Source organism: Chelonoidis abingdonii, chromosome 2, assembly GCF_003597395.2.
Source record: "Chelonoidis abingdonii isolate Lonesome George chromosome 2, CheloAbing_2.0, whole genome shotgun sequence".
Lineage (NCBI taxonomy): Eukaryota > Metazoa > Chordata > Testudines > Testudinidae > Chelonoidis > Chelonoidis abingdonii.
The window spans coordinates 167,006,212-167,023,623 of record NC_133770.1 but is presented as its reverse complement, the minus strand read 5'-3'; the positions used below and the strand labels follow the sequence as shown (position 1 = coordinate 167,023,623).

Below are 17,412 nucleotides of genomic sequence, written 5' to 3'. Positions count from 1 at the left end.
TAGCTACGGGATAGCTACCCACAGTGCAACGCTCCAGAAATCGACACTAGCCTCGGATCATGGACGGACACCGCCGAATTAATGTGCCTAGTGTGGCCATGTGCACTCGACTTTATACAATCTGTTTTATAAAACCGGTTTATGTTAAATCGGAATAATTTTGTAGTGTAGACGTACCCTCAGTGTGATTAGGGCACTGGGTTCTCTCTGCTCCCTGTCGTTGTGTAAACTCAGCAACCGGCCTTGGGAGCCTGCACCCAGCTTTGCCTGCCAGTGCACAGAGTAGCTGTGGGCTCCCCTCCCCATTGGAATCATCGCTGTGGATAGTGTTTTCATGTGACTGCATCTACCGCTTCCCAGCATTAGAGAGACTTGACTGAACCAAGGTGAAATGCTGAGCCCTGAACTGCGCCTGGGGAGACGGACAATGGCAGGCCCCATCCATGCTACTGAAAGAGGTCTGAGCAATTTGGTGTTCCTCTGCTCTGCTGTTGGAAGCTGAGAGTGGGTAAGTCCTTAGAAGCTACCTGCTGGGAGGTTGGAAGCATGGAGGCTTGGGCAAAGTGCACTGTGATTCCTTCAGGAGGGGAAGCCAGGACAAGAGTTATCTGGATTAAATGTTCCCCAGGAGTGTGTGGGGAGGCTGGTCCTGTGAGCAATTGGAGCAGGAAAACGTACCGAATGCAACTGTGCCTCCAAGGAGCTTGCTGTGCAGTGGAGTAAGGCGACCACGTGTCCTGATTTTATAGGGACAGTCCTGATATTTGGGGCTTCATCTTATATAGATGCCCGTCACCTCCCTACCCTGTCCTGCTTTTCACACTGGCTGTCTGATCACCCTTCGTGAGAGAAGTGGTATCAGTAAGTGACAGGTGTTCAGTTTTTCAGTAATGAATTGTGGGTAATCAGTAAAAGAGATATGAAGCCTCTTATAATACTCCCCACAGATTTATGTCTTCAGCTCAGCCACATCCAGCTGGCAGGCAGGAGCTCTCCCACTCTGAGTGAGGCTGGGCTGAGTCAGTGTGTGGAGGGGAGCTCTCTAGGGGAAATACAGGGTCTTGCAGGTATGCTGTGTTCTGCAGTGGGTGGCACTCGTGCCCCTGAGTCAGTGCTGAGTCAGCGCCCAGACGGGAGAGCTCAGCAATGCTGCGTTGCTCAAGGTCCTGGCCTTTGCACGCCCAAGGTCAATAAGGATCCCATGGTACACCTGACCAGAGCAGGAGTGTTAACTCGGGGGATCTGACGTAGGGAGTCAAAATATAATGACTTAAATCCCTGTGGCATTTTAATTGGAGAAGTTATTGTTTGTTTTGGTACCAGTGGTCCTTGGGGTTTCACAGGACTAGGCCTTTCCTGCCCTGCCCTGTTAACATAGCACTCCTGTGTGATGTTAAACAATTGCCATATTTCACTCCAGAAGAGGCTGCACCTTCATGGCTGATGAAGTGGTCCCTGTATAGAAAATGCACATTTTCGGTGAGTTTGCATGGCATTTTGGGATCCGCTGGTACCAAAGGTGTTACAAAAAAACACATGTTCGGAATGCTTTTGTTGTGCATGGTCTGTAACTGCGTCCCTGATGTATTTTAGCACATGTTATGAGAAGTGGCCCTATTTGTTAGTTTGAACAGGACCACATATGAATCTTTCCATAATGCCTGTAATATGTAACATTCTGCTTACATATTGTCAGCATAATAACTGGACCCACCCACTGAGATGTAGTTGATCAATGTGCAATAACAGTAGCACATGAAATGTAGCTAACGGATGATACTGACCTCTAACAATCTTACTCACACCTCTTAGGCCTGTAGAGTCAATACACAGAGAGCCACTGTATATATGGAAAACATTAGGTTCTCTTCCTTTAATGGGAATCATACAGGTTTATCCATAAAGGACTGAGGTTGTGCACATACAACAGAGGGGAAAATAGGCTTAGGATCTGTTTTTCTTAATGTAAAGGGATTAGCTAATGCTGCGGCTCCACCTCATGTGCCCTACAGTGGTTAGCTGCTGCAGGGTTCCTATAATGTTACAGTACATACTACTTGCAGGCAAAGTAGAATTAACAAACTTAGCTACTTGATTTCTGGCTTGAGATCCTTAAGTCTGATGCAAAACTAATCTGTTAGATTTAAGTGAGACTATTTTCCTGCATTTTCAGTCTGTGCTTGACAGGATTTCACAGTTAAATTTTTGGGTACCTGAAATACCTGCTGGAATATTGGGAATAGTTTCCCAATATGTCATTTTCCAGAGAATACAAATGGAGGTTAAACCTGGAGCAGGTAGCAAAAGTGTGTGAGCATACTGTCAAACCCAGTAATTAGCTATCAGGAACAAAGCTTTCTGCACATGGTAATTTTTCTGCCTACACTGTTCTGTAGTCTTCTATTTTCCACATTATTTATTTTCCATCACAGATGAGTGCTAAAGAAGCTGTATTGTTTACAACCTTAGACTGCACATGGGTTTGTTGTGACTGATTGTACAAACAGAAAATGGATCTTGATCAGGACACAGATTTGAATATGCTTCTTCTAAAGCTATTTCTGCTGCTCAGTTGCTTTGCTAGGGTTCACTTTCCTACTAACCTTATTCTTCTCTACCTTGGATATCTTTTCATAATGTTTGATTTCTGCAGTCACTTGCATAATGAGGAAGGAGTGTGCAGTGGATTTAGAGATTCCTATTAGCCAAGTCACTCATTTAATCTATTTTTGTGAATTTCCTTATAGTAAATTGCAGGGAATACAAAAATATTTAAATAGCTCTTTGAGAACAGAAAAACCTAGTAAATCACCAGGGCTCTTTCCCTTGGGGTCTGGAATACAGCTGCAAAACACTATCATCTCAAACTGCATGTCCATCACATTTTATAATAAAATTACATGTTCAGATAATCATTGATTAACTGTTTATAAACTAACAGGTGTTATAAGCATGTTTCAGGTATGAGTAATACATGTTATAAATGGTTATGCACATCATTATTTATCTATTTGGAGGATAATTAAGATGGAAAACAGTTTGCAATCTTAATTCATACACTTAAAATAGTAAAACAGAGCTGTGAGGAGGTAGTCTGCTACTGAGGGCAGTAGTGCTTAATGGGCAGCCCGCCCTGGTGCCTGGCTTAGACTTTTAAGGGTTTGGAAGGTCCCATAAATACATATGGAGACCTAAGGGTCCAGGGAAGGAATCTGAGACTGGGAGCAGAGAAGGCAGGGCAAGGCTTCTCTGTCACACAACCAGTTGGGAAAATCTTGGGAGAAGGGGAGCAGCATAAAAGCTGGTGCTGCCTTCTCCCTCCCAGCAGACAAATACTGACAGGAGAAGGCTGGGCTGTTGACCCCTTCAGACTGCAAGGCTAATTGGGGAGGGTGCTCAGCTGAAGAGAGCTGGCTAAAGCCTTGCAACTGAGTAAGCTAAGGCAAAGTGGTAGTGGCAGGGAATGAATCCAAACCCAGGCCCAGAGAGAGGGCTGAGGGGGAGCACCTGTTTAAAGGAGAGACATACTGACTTGCAGTACAAGGGGCAGAGAGCTGCTGGCAGTACAATCCAGCTGCTACAGGGAAGAGCTGAGACTCGCTTTTAGGAAATGCTTCTGTAGATGGTCCCAGAAGAAGCTGAGGAACCACCAATTCAAGGCAGGGACTGCAGATCTTGTGAAGATGCTGATGCCTGAGGTACAGGTCGGAGCAGCCCAGAGAAAATTGGGGAAGACTGGAAGGAATGATCCTTAGCTGCCTAACCAGGATCCCTGGGCTGGAATCCAGGGGACAGAGGGCTGGGCGTAGGTCCCTCTACCTCTCCCCGCAAGCAGAGCTGGTCGTAGGCATAAGCTTACTTGGGGCTTGTCTACACTGGGACTTTACAGCACTGCAACTTTCTCACTCAAGGATGTGAAAAAACACCCCTCTGAGTGCTGCAAGTTTGAGCTCCGTAAAGCACCAGTATAGACAGTGCACCAGCGTTGGGAGCTATTCCCCTCATGGAAGTGGGTTTCCCAGCGCTGTGCTGCGATTACACAAGCCATGTTAAAGCACTTTAGCATTGCTAGTGAAGATGTGCCCTAAGCAATTGCTTAGGGCTCCAAGCAGCTCAAGGGGATCCCCTATTAATTATTAGTATGTGTTGTGTATGGAGGGTGACTGGTTCCCTACAGGGTGCCACCTGGAACTGAGGTACCACTGAGCCCTGTCACCCACCAGCCCAGGCTCACTCTCACACTGTGCTGCTCACAAGCTGCATTTCTGCTCCTGGTCCCATACTTCCATCAGCATTCACTCAGGTAGGGGCACACCAGCTGCAGTTACATGCAGGCTCTCGGACCATCCACTGCATGAACCAACAGTGGAAAGGCTGCAGCCAAGGTAACTCTCAGCTCCCCAGGCACGCATTCCCTCAGGATCATAAACTCAAAATTATACTGTCTTACACTGCACAGGGATTTGTACAGTGTAAACGCATAGAGTTTATCCCGCTACGATTTCCCATGCATTTCACTGGTTTAGATTAAGCAAAAATAGGTTTATTAACTACAAAAAATCTCTTTTAAGTTATTATAAGGAATAGCAAACAGATCAAAGCAGATTGCCTAGCAAATAAACAAAAATGCAAACTAAGCTGAAGACACTAGTTAGATTGCCTATGAATCAGCAGTTCTTTGAGTGCTTGCTCACATCCAGTCCATATTAGGTGTGCGTGCTTGCCACATGCACTGATGCCGGAAGTTTTTCCCTCTGCAGTATCTGCAGACAACCAGCTCTGGTGCCCTCTGGAGTAGAGTGCACATGCTGCAGTATATGGGGCACTGCCAGCTCCCCCCACCCTCAGTTCCTTCTTGCCACCAGTGATGGTGCTGGCACATCTGCTGCTTTGGCTAGCGTTGGTTTTGTTCTCCGTTCTCGTGAACATTATAAAACCTGTAATATAGTTGTATATAGTTAGTAGTCAAATTAGTTACCCTTAGTAGTAGTTCTTAAAGTCTTCATTCGTCCCGAACGGAACACAGCTGGGGGATGGAGCATGCCCTGGTCCTGAGGATTTAAGCCTTGCGATCATTGCAAACAGCCTGTGCCCATCAGAGAACCACATAGTAGCTTCCTGAGGTGCTTGGGCGAAGGGCACATAAGCGACAAGTGTGGTATTTGTAAGTCCTTCAAACCCAGGCTGAAAAAGGAGCGTGACAACTGTCTGAAAGCGCGCCTCCTCTGGCACTGGAGCAATGGTCTGACTCCGCACTGAGTACCATGGTGTCGGTGCGCAGTGCTCCACCAGCGCCATCCACGAGCCGTCACCAATCCCTCTCCACAGTTCCAGCCAGGAAGCCAAAGAAGACAATGAGGGGAAGATCTCCTACTTCCTGCAAGGGAAAGGAGAGGGCTGGGGGCGAGTCAAGACCCATATCAGGCAGCTCAACACCCACTTCTGGAAGTCAGGCCCCAAATCAGGTCAAGCCGTGCGGTGCAGCCCATCCCATACCTTGCCTGTGACTCCGGATACCTGTGCAGGCCTCTGTCAACTTCAGGTGCTGTCGATGCCCAAAGCCCTACAGGCAGCTCAGGCGATCCTGACCCTTTGCCCCAAACCCTCAGTTTGTGGCAAAACACTGACATCCCAAGATGGAGTTCAGAGTCAGGTGGTCTGGTCACTAGCCCTTGCATACCTTGCTGAGTCATAGCAGCCATTACTTACAAGCATCTGGAGCATTCTCAGGAAGGCTCACCTAGTGCGGGATAATCTTCTCCTAAGGCCTATTGTTCCCCCTAATGGCCCGTTACCCTGAATAGGCCCTTCCCCACCCACAACCTAGACTGAAAGCATCTTGCCTAGTGAGCATAACCCAGGTGTAACTACATGTGAAATACAGATATCTAGTCAATATTCATAACTTCAGACTAAAAAGTGATGCATGCACACAAATAGGCTAACTGTATTGAGCAAATTATAACTTTTCCAATGACATCTTACATGACCCATCTTGCATAAAATCCATCATAATTATGCCATAATCATATCTCATAATAATATCACTATGAAGAATATGGGGTGCAGTGTCATGGGGGGTACTATTCCTGTGTAGGACTCCCAATGGAGTAGTGTCGGCCCTGCCCCAGGCCAAGAAGGCAGAGGCTGGGGTCAAGAAGAAAAGACGTGAAGAACAGAAAGGGCCAGATAGAGGCTGGGAGATGGGCTTAACAGGAGGGATGGGATGAATGGGAGCTGGGCGGAGGAAGAGGCTGCCCACATCAGGAGTCTTTTGTGGTACTAGGATAATTGCAGGTGATGCTGTGCTGAGAAAATCCCTGTAATGTTGTACTTGGCCACTAGGAGGCACTCTGGAGTCAAGAGGCATGATAACACATGGTAAAAATGTATATATCTAAAATGGGAGGTGCAGTGGGTCAGTACCCTGACTTTTTGGAGACAAATCTTCAAGTCCTGCTCACACCCCAAGGAAGAGGGACTTTTTGAATCATTTAAAGGATCCATCAGTCCTAAGCAGGTCTTGAACACATGCCTTCTGTGTTGTTGTGTCTCTAGGTGTTTGTTAGAAATGTTTTCACAGCACTTCTGGTCATGAGACTGAAACATGTCACCATACACTGCAGCAAGCAGAGCAAGGTGTGGGTGCATGGGGGGGTGGGTCTTTTGTAATTAATTCCATGTCTGGCTTTTCATTGTGGAAATCCGGAAATAATACCAGCAATAATTAATTATGTTTATTAAAAAGGTAAATGTTTTTAGGTCTGGAGTTTCTTTTACAGGCTGAGAACATTTTATTTGCTTTCTGCTGTTTTCTTTGAGTTCTTTATTATTACTTTATATATTACATGGTAATGGAAACCAGAAGACCAAGCCCATAGTGGGACCCTATTGTATTACAAGGTATCATGGTTCTTGTCCTAAAGTTTATTTATGATCCAATTTAAGAAAGACAGCAAGTAAATGTAACAGACAGTAAGAAGGCAGAGAAGGGAGGGTATTAGCAATAAGAACGTGTATTTACATAGGCTAGTTGTGTGCATAACTTGATGGTTCCAACTCATTCAAGAATAGAAATAAATAGATTATCCGCAGTCCCTGCTGGATGCACAACTCACCATTTATTTGAGAATTGCATACAATGGTATCTAGCTGGGGTTGCCAACATTCTCCATACTTACAGAATTTAAGATGCTACAGCTTTGTTCGCTTGTAATGACATTTTGGAGAACATCCAACTTCCTCGGAATGTTGGTTTGCTCCACTCTTCATGGATCATTGTGAAATGTAACTATTCTATATTGTCCGTGGTATGTGCTAGCACTGGAAATAATTATTCGTTCTGTTCTGTTGTCTGTTTGTATCACTGTAAGCAGATGAAGTCGTCTGATATTGACCAGGAATTATTCACTGAAAGCTATTGCAAAGTGTGCAGTGCTCAGCTAATATCAGAATCTCAGCGGGTGGCACATTATGAGGTAAGATCTTCTTTGTTACTCAGAGCCTAAATTTGTTAGCATAAAGTTTTGCAATGGCTATAATATATTGCTGGAAACTGCAGAATTCTTCTGCTATGGTGGAATCTCTCTTTTTGGGCTATCATTGAATATTGGTACAGAAATGTAGAGCCTATTCTTTAAAATTCCCATGCTTAGAGAACAGTAAAACAAGTCCCTGCGCTACCTCCACTCCATATATGGCCTGGACCTGATTTTCTAAGTTTTTTCTTTGGCACTTATGAATGTCTGGTAATGCTATCCCAATATATGGAACATTTGTTGTTCTGCTTGGTCTCGTTACGTTACTACCTTGTGGATAAAACTTATCCTTTATAAGATTATTGAACCAATCCATCATAGAAAGGAAATGCATGAAAAGAAGAAACCTTTGCAGCTGATTTTGTAACTGGCTAAGTAGTATTTAAAATGGGACAATGCAATCAAAAATGTAAATGCAGAACAACACTGTTTAAATTAAAATAATTTTATTGCTGGTTATATTGTTCTCTAATTGTGTATCCAATGGTTAAACAATGCCATTGTAACATTGCCTCCTGCATCTCTTCTTGCTGATTGATGTCTAAACTTGCAAAGTCAGTTCTGCAATTTGAAGATTATATTGAAAAACTAGGTTTCAAAAAGAATGTAGTTAGTGAGCTCAATTAAGAGTTCAGCAATTTGAACTCAAGTTTTCATATTAAATGTGGTGTGCTATCCATTGCTGAGAAGAAATTTCTAATTTTGCAGGGAATAGATTAGTATTTGAATGTATTTAAGCACTTAAGAGGTAGGCAAGCTATAAACAATTAGGAAGGATATATCATTAGAGATGTTAGAACAGCAATTAACAGCACTGCACATCATCAAAACAAAATTAAATAAATTCCCATTAAACAGGGAGGGAATCACAGAAGGGATATCTCATTGTATAATGCTAGGAAGAGGAAAATAATACAGTACATACCCCGCGTTGACATCAGAGACCAGAGCATACACTCTTTGAGTTGTAGGGAATATGCTGCATGGAATTCCGGAGGAAAGAGGTGTAAATGATTGTAAATGTGAGGCTGGCTATTTCAGTCAGATATATGGGAGTCAGAAATGAATACTGTACGCAAACTGCTGGTTTGGCTACTGTGTGGGGCTGTGCTGGGATCAATGGAAGGTGAACGTATTAGCACTAGAGGACAGGCTGTGGAGTATTAATCACAAATGGACTTCAGTCATGCTCTCTCATATTCACCCCCGCTGTGCTGTTAGTAATCAGTGACAGGAGTGAGTCTGAAATGGCACCCGTCTTTCCCAAACTAGAACACTGGAAAGCTCTAGGGGGAAGGGAATTTTTACAGCAGCTTGAGGGTGGGGGCTCTTTTGTGCATGGATTTTAATGACTTAGTGAACATGAAACTCAACGCAAAACTCAGCTGATGCCATCAAGGTTTGCATTGTTTTCAACAAAATGACAATTCTGTCAATCCTCAGGACCCATTGGAACAGACTGCTTTACCCAAACCTCCGCTCTGGTTTACATGAATGTTTTGCCATGAGTGTAAATTTGTCAGAGAATTTGTCCCACTGTTGGCAGTGGAAACAGACAACAGCCTTGATTGGTGCATGGTAGGCGAGGACATGTCGGTAATAAATAAGGACAATAATAACAGCACATATTTATTTCTAAGAAACTTGTCAAAAGAGCCTAGCCCTGGCCTGTATATACTACCCTGGCTTCCCTAGAGATTGAAACGGACATTCCCAGCAACTACTGCCAACTCTAAGGCAGCAACCTTCCCGCTCTTGATAATGCTGAAAGAGGAAGCCAAATTTCAGTCCGCAGGAGAAGGAGGCACTAGTGCAGAAAGTAGGAACTGCTACCTGTGAACAATGGGGTATGCTAGCAGCCTCGTTTCGTCTGTCCGTGTAATTGCTGGTGCAAGCTGAGCTGTTAATTCACAGCAGATGTTTAGGAAATGGGGAAAACAACCTGGTTTTATGTTGTATATTTCTGGAGCGATGTGTCAGGCTAGTTTGCAATCCCAGCAGACACTGCTGACATCAGGCGCAGCAGCTCCAGTATGTAACCATGCCTACCAGACTCTGTGATGCAATGCATGCAGTGAGCTGGAAATCTGAGGGGACAAGCCAAACATGCCCGTCCACCTCAAGAAATTGGAGTGGCAAAGACCCAACCCGGAGCTTCCTTCTGGTACAGCAAAGATGTTGAGCTGCTTACGAGAAGCAGGTGCTGTGCTAACGGCGCCCATAGCTAGGAGAGATCTTCAACTTGCTCCCCCAGCGTATTGGAGCCACCAGACTCCCCTTCATCCACCTCAGTATTTGTTCCTCTTCCTCTTTGGCTGGCTCTGAGCTGCTCTTCCAGCAGATGCAGCAGTGTTTGTTCTCCTGGCAGCCCAGACCCCTTCTGTCTTTGTTTCTTTGTTCTCCAGTGTAGAATGTTACCTTCTGACACAGCCCGTATAAAACACAGTGCCTCCCAGGTATTTGGGTGCTTTTGAATATGGGAGAGACCATGCCTGCTCCATAGACCGTTCTATTCCCTGGATTAAGCTACTGCTGAGTGCAGCGGGGAGGACATAAGCTCTGTAGTGTAGCTCTTGGTGATACCTCCATTCATGAGACACAATCTTTTAGACCAAGCAGTACTGGCACAGATGGCTCTTCTGGGAATGTTGCTACGGGGAATGGAAGCGGCAGGGGGAAGAGGCATAGCTGTGCAATTGATTCATTTTATTTGATTTTTGCCTTCTGGTTGTATCTTGCATATGTCTTTGATATTTAAAAAAAAATGAAACACTTAAAAAAATCTCTTGGATTCTGTATGCTGTGAAGTGCGGCACACGTACCCTTTGGCCACGTTGTACCTGCTGTGGTCTCTGCTGCCATTGCAGGAGATGGATTCTTTGATGCAAAATTTCGGAAGGAATTTTCTGGGACAGATTTTAGTTTTTCTCCTACATTTGTAGCTATTGAACAAACACCATTTATATCCCAATTTAGAAGAAACTCCAAAAACAGCCTTTGCTCCAAGAGCATACTCCCTGCAGAGCTGGTATTTTTAAAGAAAAACTCTCTTTTCCTGTGGAAATAGCTGTCTGTCTGTCACTGAAATCTCATGTTTCAGCCCCATAAGAAAAGATTAATTGTGCAAAAATGAGTTATGACCTTCCCTAGGCTCATTCCTGTTCCTTTTAAGATACCATATGTGGCACCAGTGAGCCAGACTTTCATAAGTTCTCAACACCAAGCAGCCAGGGGCGGCTCCAGGCACCAGAGCAGCAAGCACGTGCCTGGAGCAGGAAGCCGGGGTGGGGGCTGCTGGTCCCTGTTAGGGCGGCAGTCAGGCTGCTTTCGGCAGCATGCCTGTGGGAAGTCCACTGGTCCCACAGCTTTGCCGGCAATTCGGTGGCAGGTACACCGAAGCTGCGGGTCCGGCGAACCTCCTGCAGAAACGCCGCTGAATCAGCATGACCAGTAGACCACTCGGAAGTGCACTGCCGAAACCCGTCTGTCTGCCGTGCTTGGGGCGGCAAAACACATCGAGCCGCCCCTGCTAGCATGTCCCACAATGGAAGCTGAGACCATTTGGAAATCAAGCTCCAACTCTGGAGGCAGAGCATGGCTGACAATCTGGCGACAAGTCTTGTATTGCAGCGTGTCCAGCATAAAACTTACGTGTGTTCTTGGGCTTTGGAGATTGGATAGTTTGCTAACTCTCTCACTGAGGCCTGGTCTACACTACACATTTAAACCAATTTTAGCAGCGTTAAACCGATTTAACACTGTACCCATTCACACAACGAGGCCCTTTATATTGATATAAAGGGCTCTTTAAATTGGTTTCTGTACTTCTCCCCGACGAGAGAAGTAGCGCTAAAATTGGTATTACCATATCGGATTAGGGTTAGTGTGGCCGCAAATCGACTATTGAAAGCTCCAGCGTGCCCACACAGTGCATGCCAGGTGACTGCTCTGACACAATCCGAACCGCAGATGCCACTGACCAGTAACAGAAACGCCCGCGAAACTTTTTGAATTTCATTTCCTGTTTGCCCAGCAGGAGCCTTGATCACACACAGATAGCGATGCAGTCGCCAAAACCAAAAAATCTCCAGCTGGATCGTTACGGGAAACTGGAGCTGATGCTGTATGAGAACAAATCTGTTCCATCAGACTTCATTATAAAAACAAATGCCAAAAGCATGAACAAAAATCTCAGCTAGATACAGAGTCCACACACAGTGCCTGATCAGACAACGTAATGGAAGCCAGAAGAATCACAATGGAGCTCAGAGGAGGGAGGCGGGACTCGGAACTCCACTACCCAAGTCCCCAGCATTCTCTGAAATCTATTGCATTCTGCGAGCTCCCAAGCCTTAGGGTCAACACATTGTCGGGGGTGTTAGGTACTGCTCGTCATCCCCCCCCGCCTGAAAGAAAAGGTAAAAATCGTTTCTTACTTTTTCAATGTCACCTCTATGGACCTGAATGCTGCGTAGATCATTGCTGCAGCAGTGAAGAGCAGGATCTGCCTACTACCTCTCCCATCAGAGTGTACAATATATTGCTATCTGTTGTCATCATCAGCGTGATTCCCGGCTGGCCTTAGTGAGGCTGGCTGGGGCCACCTAGTAAAAAAAGAATGATTCCTGGTCATCCCATAAATACAGAATGGTGGTACTCTCATATAGTAACTGGGCGAGCTCCATCAGCCCCCCCTTTCATTGTAAAGAAAAGATCTGTACTGCTGGACTATCATAGCATGGGAGGCTGCTCGTCTCCCTGCAACCGCTTAATGTCTGCGACTTCAATGGCCTGGAAGCTGCCTCCCCCTCATTATCTCATAACTAAGTCATGTCTATTCCTCGCATTCTTATACTGACATACAATGGGGACACTGCAACATAGCCCGACGTGGGGAGCAGGAATCACAGGTGCAGCTTGTTGCAGGCACCCCGTGAATGCATGTAGTTCATCATTCCGAGGATCTGACACAGAGCACCGTTTTTTCTGTTCTCTAGTACACTTCCCCATATTCTAGCAGGATCTGACTCATTTTAGATACCATAAAGAGAGATCGACCCAGGAGTCATTCCGATTTGTCTTGCTTCCCCCAGCTTGACCTCAGCCAGGGCACCCATAAACAGCAGACAAGTTACAAGCATGGAACAGCTAACGATCATAAACTAGTTACAAGGCACAATGCAACATACAGAATGAACTGATAACCACTCTGTATCAACAAAGACAATGAATTCTGCGTGTAACACTGCATACCTCGCTCTGTCACTGGCATCCGTACACATACGTGACAGTGAGACAAGACAAAACTGGCTCCCACGGTTCTATGCTATGGCGTCTGCCCAGCAATCCAGTAAAGGGCAAAATGATGGCTGCCGTTGCTTTCACAGAGAAGGAATTAGTGACAACATTACCCAAACCACCCGCCACAATAATTGTTGCCTACCATCAGGCACTGGGAATCCTCAAACCCAGATTCAATGGGTAGGGGAGTGACTGCGGGAAACTGATGGCGATAGCTCACGGGAATAGCTACCCACAGTGCAACGCTTCAGAAATCGAGGCTAGCCTCAGACCATGGACGCACACCGCCGAATTAATGTGCTTACTGTGGCCGCGTGCACTCAACTTTATACAATCTGTTTTACAAAACCGGTTTATGTAAAATCGGAATAATCCCGTAGTGTAGACATTCCCTGATTATTTTTCTCTCTGTATTGTAGACTCGTCTTGTAACTCTTAGACTGACTCATAGGCAAGTTCATCACTGATCTTTGCAGCGTTAACTTGCTTTCTGTGGAGTTTGATTCTTTGGAAAACAGATGGAATGGAGAACTGCTTCTATCCCAGACGTCAGTAGGAAATCTTCATACATCTATCTCCTTCTCTTTCCCAATATACAATGGCTGTGGTTTAATGAAACCTGAGCAAATAATTTGTAGTGAATAATTTATTGGATGAACTTAGCTTCTTTCTTCTGTTCTGAGATGGAGCGAGCCGTGTGTGACTTACCCAGAGATATCAGTCATTCAGAATGATTGAACACCTCATTTCTGTGAATAATTCTGAGTTTCCGATAGTTGAGCTGGGATGGTTCGTTTTAATTGGACGCTGGAGTCACAAGGTGTTTGTTCCCTGGCTGGATGAACATATCAAGTTTCCAGTGAGAATATTTGCCTTTTACAAGTTCAAAATTTGCTTTCCACAAATATTCTCTGATATGTTCATTCAGCAGCTAGCACAATGGAGCCCTATCCTGACTGAACCCTAGATTCTGCTGTAAAATAAATGAAAAATAATGACATTTAAAGTTCATGGTCTCCTACAACCAATAAATGTATGGTCAAATATATACCAATAAATCCCAATGCCAATAAATATATGGTCAAATATTGTTTGGTCAGAACTGAAACTTTTCACAGAAAAATGTCAATTCAGACAAAAAAAAATTCCTGCAGGAAATTTTGAAACTAAAATTTTTGTTTCATTTCAGCTTCAAATAATGCTTTGTTTTTGATTTTGAAGAAGCTGAAACAAAAACGACATTTTGATACGACGTCTTTCTAAAGCATTATTCAAAATGAAATGGGAATGACCATTTTACTTTGAATTGTCCATTTGAAATAACTGTTCATTTCAAATTGGTCTGAAACTTCCTACTGGAAAACTGAGATTTTTCAACTGATTTCAATTTCTATGATTCTCTCTCTTCCATCCCCCCCCTCCCCCCCAAACTTCTCACAGGGGAAAAAAATCTATTTTTCTAACCAGTTCTAGTAATAAATTTGTTCAATAAAATGTTCAGAGAAAACACGCACGAGGGTTTCTTAGATTATAATCAGCTTAGGTAGGGGATCAAATCTTCCCCTAGCACAGTGGAGCCCTGATTCTGATTGGGCTCTTTTGGATCTGACTGCAGCACAAATAAACAGAAACAGCAGGGGTCTGAACACAGTCATCGCACACTCTAATGGTCAATGGAGTGAATATTTGCAGGGTTTTCTGAGGCTTGCACCAAGCTCAGTTTTTCAGTGGAAATACCCAGAAAGGGCATTAAATGGACACAACAATGAATTTTCTGTGCCCAAACTACATTTCATTTGTCTGTCTTTGTGTCAGGACTTATAGGAACAGGGTCCCTGCACAACCATGAGACAAGGCTGTTTATAACCATATGTACTTCTCTGCATGGGATAATAATGTCTAGGCATGGATGCCAATATGCAGAAAAGAGATTTGGACCAAATCTACATCTGGTTCCCTGGAGAGCTATGCAGGGTTAGCAGCAGCCTGCAGTCTCCTCTAGCTCTGTAATAGGATTAGGACCCTGATGGGCCTTGGGCTGTCCTGAAGCACTGACACATAGGATGGTCTTGTGCTGCTCTGTCCCTCATTTTTTTTTTTTTTTTTGAGGCTCCCGGTGTGTGGGTCAGCTGCTGTTGCAATGCAGTGTGGGTGTGGCTGCAGCGGCCAAAGGTGGTGGCTTGTTTTGGAAGACTGGGTGATTGCTGGGGAAGGTAGAACAAACAGGGGCAGGCTGCATTTTACAGCTGGCTCCCATTGCTGTACTGTAACATTCAAATAAAAATAATCCAGGTGTTCATTTCACAAGCTGTCTGTGCCTTAATAATCACAACCCCACACCCACCACTTGGAAGCATGGCAGGATGACTTCACAGCTCCTAATATTTGAGGACTTGATCCTTCTTCAGCCATTGTCTTCAATAATGCAAGATCAGGTTCTGGGCATGTAATTCTGCATATACCACACCCCCAAGATAGATACATGCATCTGATGGTTTGGTTTAAAGCCACTAACACGTTACTCAAAATAAATTGTAGCCTCTTCCATGCAAAGATCTAGATTATATGGAGAGAGAGAGACAGAGACAGAGAAACCTTGAAACTACCACCGTATGATCTATCTTTGAGCACTGACATTAGTGCAGTAGGAATAGGCCTCTAGGCCATGGAATGAAATCTCAGCTGCACTCTGCATATAAAATTAGACATTTCTCTGTGAGAAAATGGGGGAGAGAGGGGAAGGCATATAAAATGAGGAGGTTTTAATCTTGCCAAACAGGAATAGTCAGTTTCACTTGGTTTCTCTTCTCCATCTCTGAGACATCAGCAACAACTCCTTTATTTCTTGCTTTCTTTCACACTATTTTGCCAGGGATTAAAAAAAAACCCAATAATTTGTTGACAATTTTGCAGATACTGAGCGATATTATTTCCAAGGCCAAAAGCAGTAGGAAAAATGACAAAAGAATCTGAATGTTTGCAGCATATCTTCACTTTCAACTAGACATGCAACAAAAACTGCGCTCATTTTGTCTATTAGAACTCTCTCCCCTCTGCTGCTCTGTGTCTCCCATATACAGCTACTGTACCTCAGCTCTAATCTGCATTAAAATCCACAAATACCATCCCCTTTCTCTAACACTGCTTTTAGTCCAGGATGCAACTCATGAGCGCACTGAAGTGTGTAGCTGGAGTTGGGGTATTTGCTTGCAATGAAGCTGCATTTATCCAAATGCAGAAAATAGGCTAGCAAAGTCCATTCACATTGTGGTGTTGAGCTGCACAGGATGTTACTTGAGAGATGTCAATTAGTTTACCAAATGGAGATAAGTAGGTGATGAGAAGGGTGACCAGATGTCCTGATTTTATATGGACAGTCCTGATATTTGGGGCTTGGACTTATATTACCCCTGACCCCTGTCCCGATTTTTCAAACTTGCTATCTATGATGAGTGATCTGAATACCACTTCCCAAAACTGAGGAAGACCGAGCATTTGAATTACAATTAGTATTGTAACCCCAAGATGATAGCTTTAGGGACACTTGTGTGAACTCTTTCCATTACAATACGTTATCAGAGAAATCTGGTCTCTTCCATTTTCTGTCATTGTTACTGTTTGTGCCACTGCAATGAATTATAGAAATCTGGATGCCTGATAAATTCACTGCTAGATAACAACATGCTGCACTGCTTTGATCTGACTAGTATTCTGCATTGTGGTTGGCTCACCTGTTTTTCTTTCTGTGGGAGAATCAAGGAAGAAACAGAATGACTGGATGAGCAGATGAAGAAACAGTAAATAGGACAAAGTAGTACAGTGCACGCCAGGTATTTTCAGGCTATCTGCAGTATGTGGTGACAAAGGAGCCCAAGCACATTGAAAAATAGAAAGCAAAATTCCTGGAGAAAGGGGGTGGGAGTAAAAGGATACAAACCTCATGTTCACTAAAATGATTACGCATATGGGGTGTAATCTGGGTTGGTTTTGTATAAAACCAGTCTGGCTTACATACATGATGGCATTTGACCTGCATGGGGTTCATCCCCTTCTCCTCCTCCTAACTACTTCTAGGTATTAGGAGTTTCTTGCACCTTCCTCTGAAGCATCGGGTGCCGGACAATATTGGAGACAAGGCACTGAGCTAGATGGGCCATGAATCTGCTCCGGTGTTCCTAACTCTGATGTGAAGTGCGAGTGCTGAGGGCCCACCCAGTGCGGAGCTCCTACTCTGCATGGCATTTACGTAATGGAATGTCAGAGAGACTTGGAAAGTCTTTGAACACGTAGTGGGTTTTCAATGGCATGTTCTAAGGGCACCTTTCTTCACTGGGCTTGTTTCTCGGCTGGACTTAAAGCCAAGTGACTTCTAAAGGCAGGTGACCTTTTCATCCAGCTCTGACTGCACTGAATACTCAGTGTCCTTCAAGCACAATTTGAAATGGTGAGATTGATTTATATATATATATAAAAAATCTGTGGGTGGGGAAAAATGCAGAAGTAGGTGGTGTGAGTAGGTAACCCCGAGCACAGTGCCCTTTGCAAGGCCTGGCTCTGCCCCTTGGAGAGCCTG

The 17,412-nt window shown here is 44.4% G+C and overlaps 1 protein-coding gene across 5 annotated transcripts in view; it reads left to right on the top strand.

The window, feature by feature from the left end:
• The window catches only part of ZMAT4 (zinc finger matrin-type 4), a 193,951-nt gene that overhangs the window by 46,542 nt on the left and 129,997 nt on the right, over window positions 1–17,412 (top strand). For 4 of the 5 annotated variants that reach the window (XR_004372901.1, XR_004372902.1, XR_012655302.1 and 1 more), the window contains one exon: window positions 7,377–7,478. Coding sequence is in view for 1 of the 5 variants with exons in the window: in XM_032774570.2 (XP_032630461.1) it covers window positions 7,377–7,478 (102 nt within the window). In the remaining 4 variants the exon portion in view is untranslated. Of the gene's footprint in view, window positions 1–7,373; window positions 7,479–17,412 lie in introns of all 5 variants that reach the window. The other variant, XR_004372904.1, reaches the window with a different exon arrangement.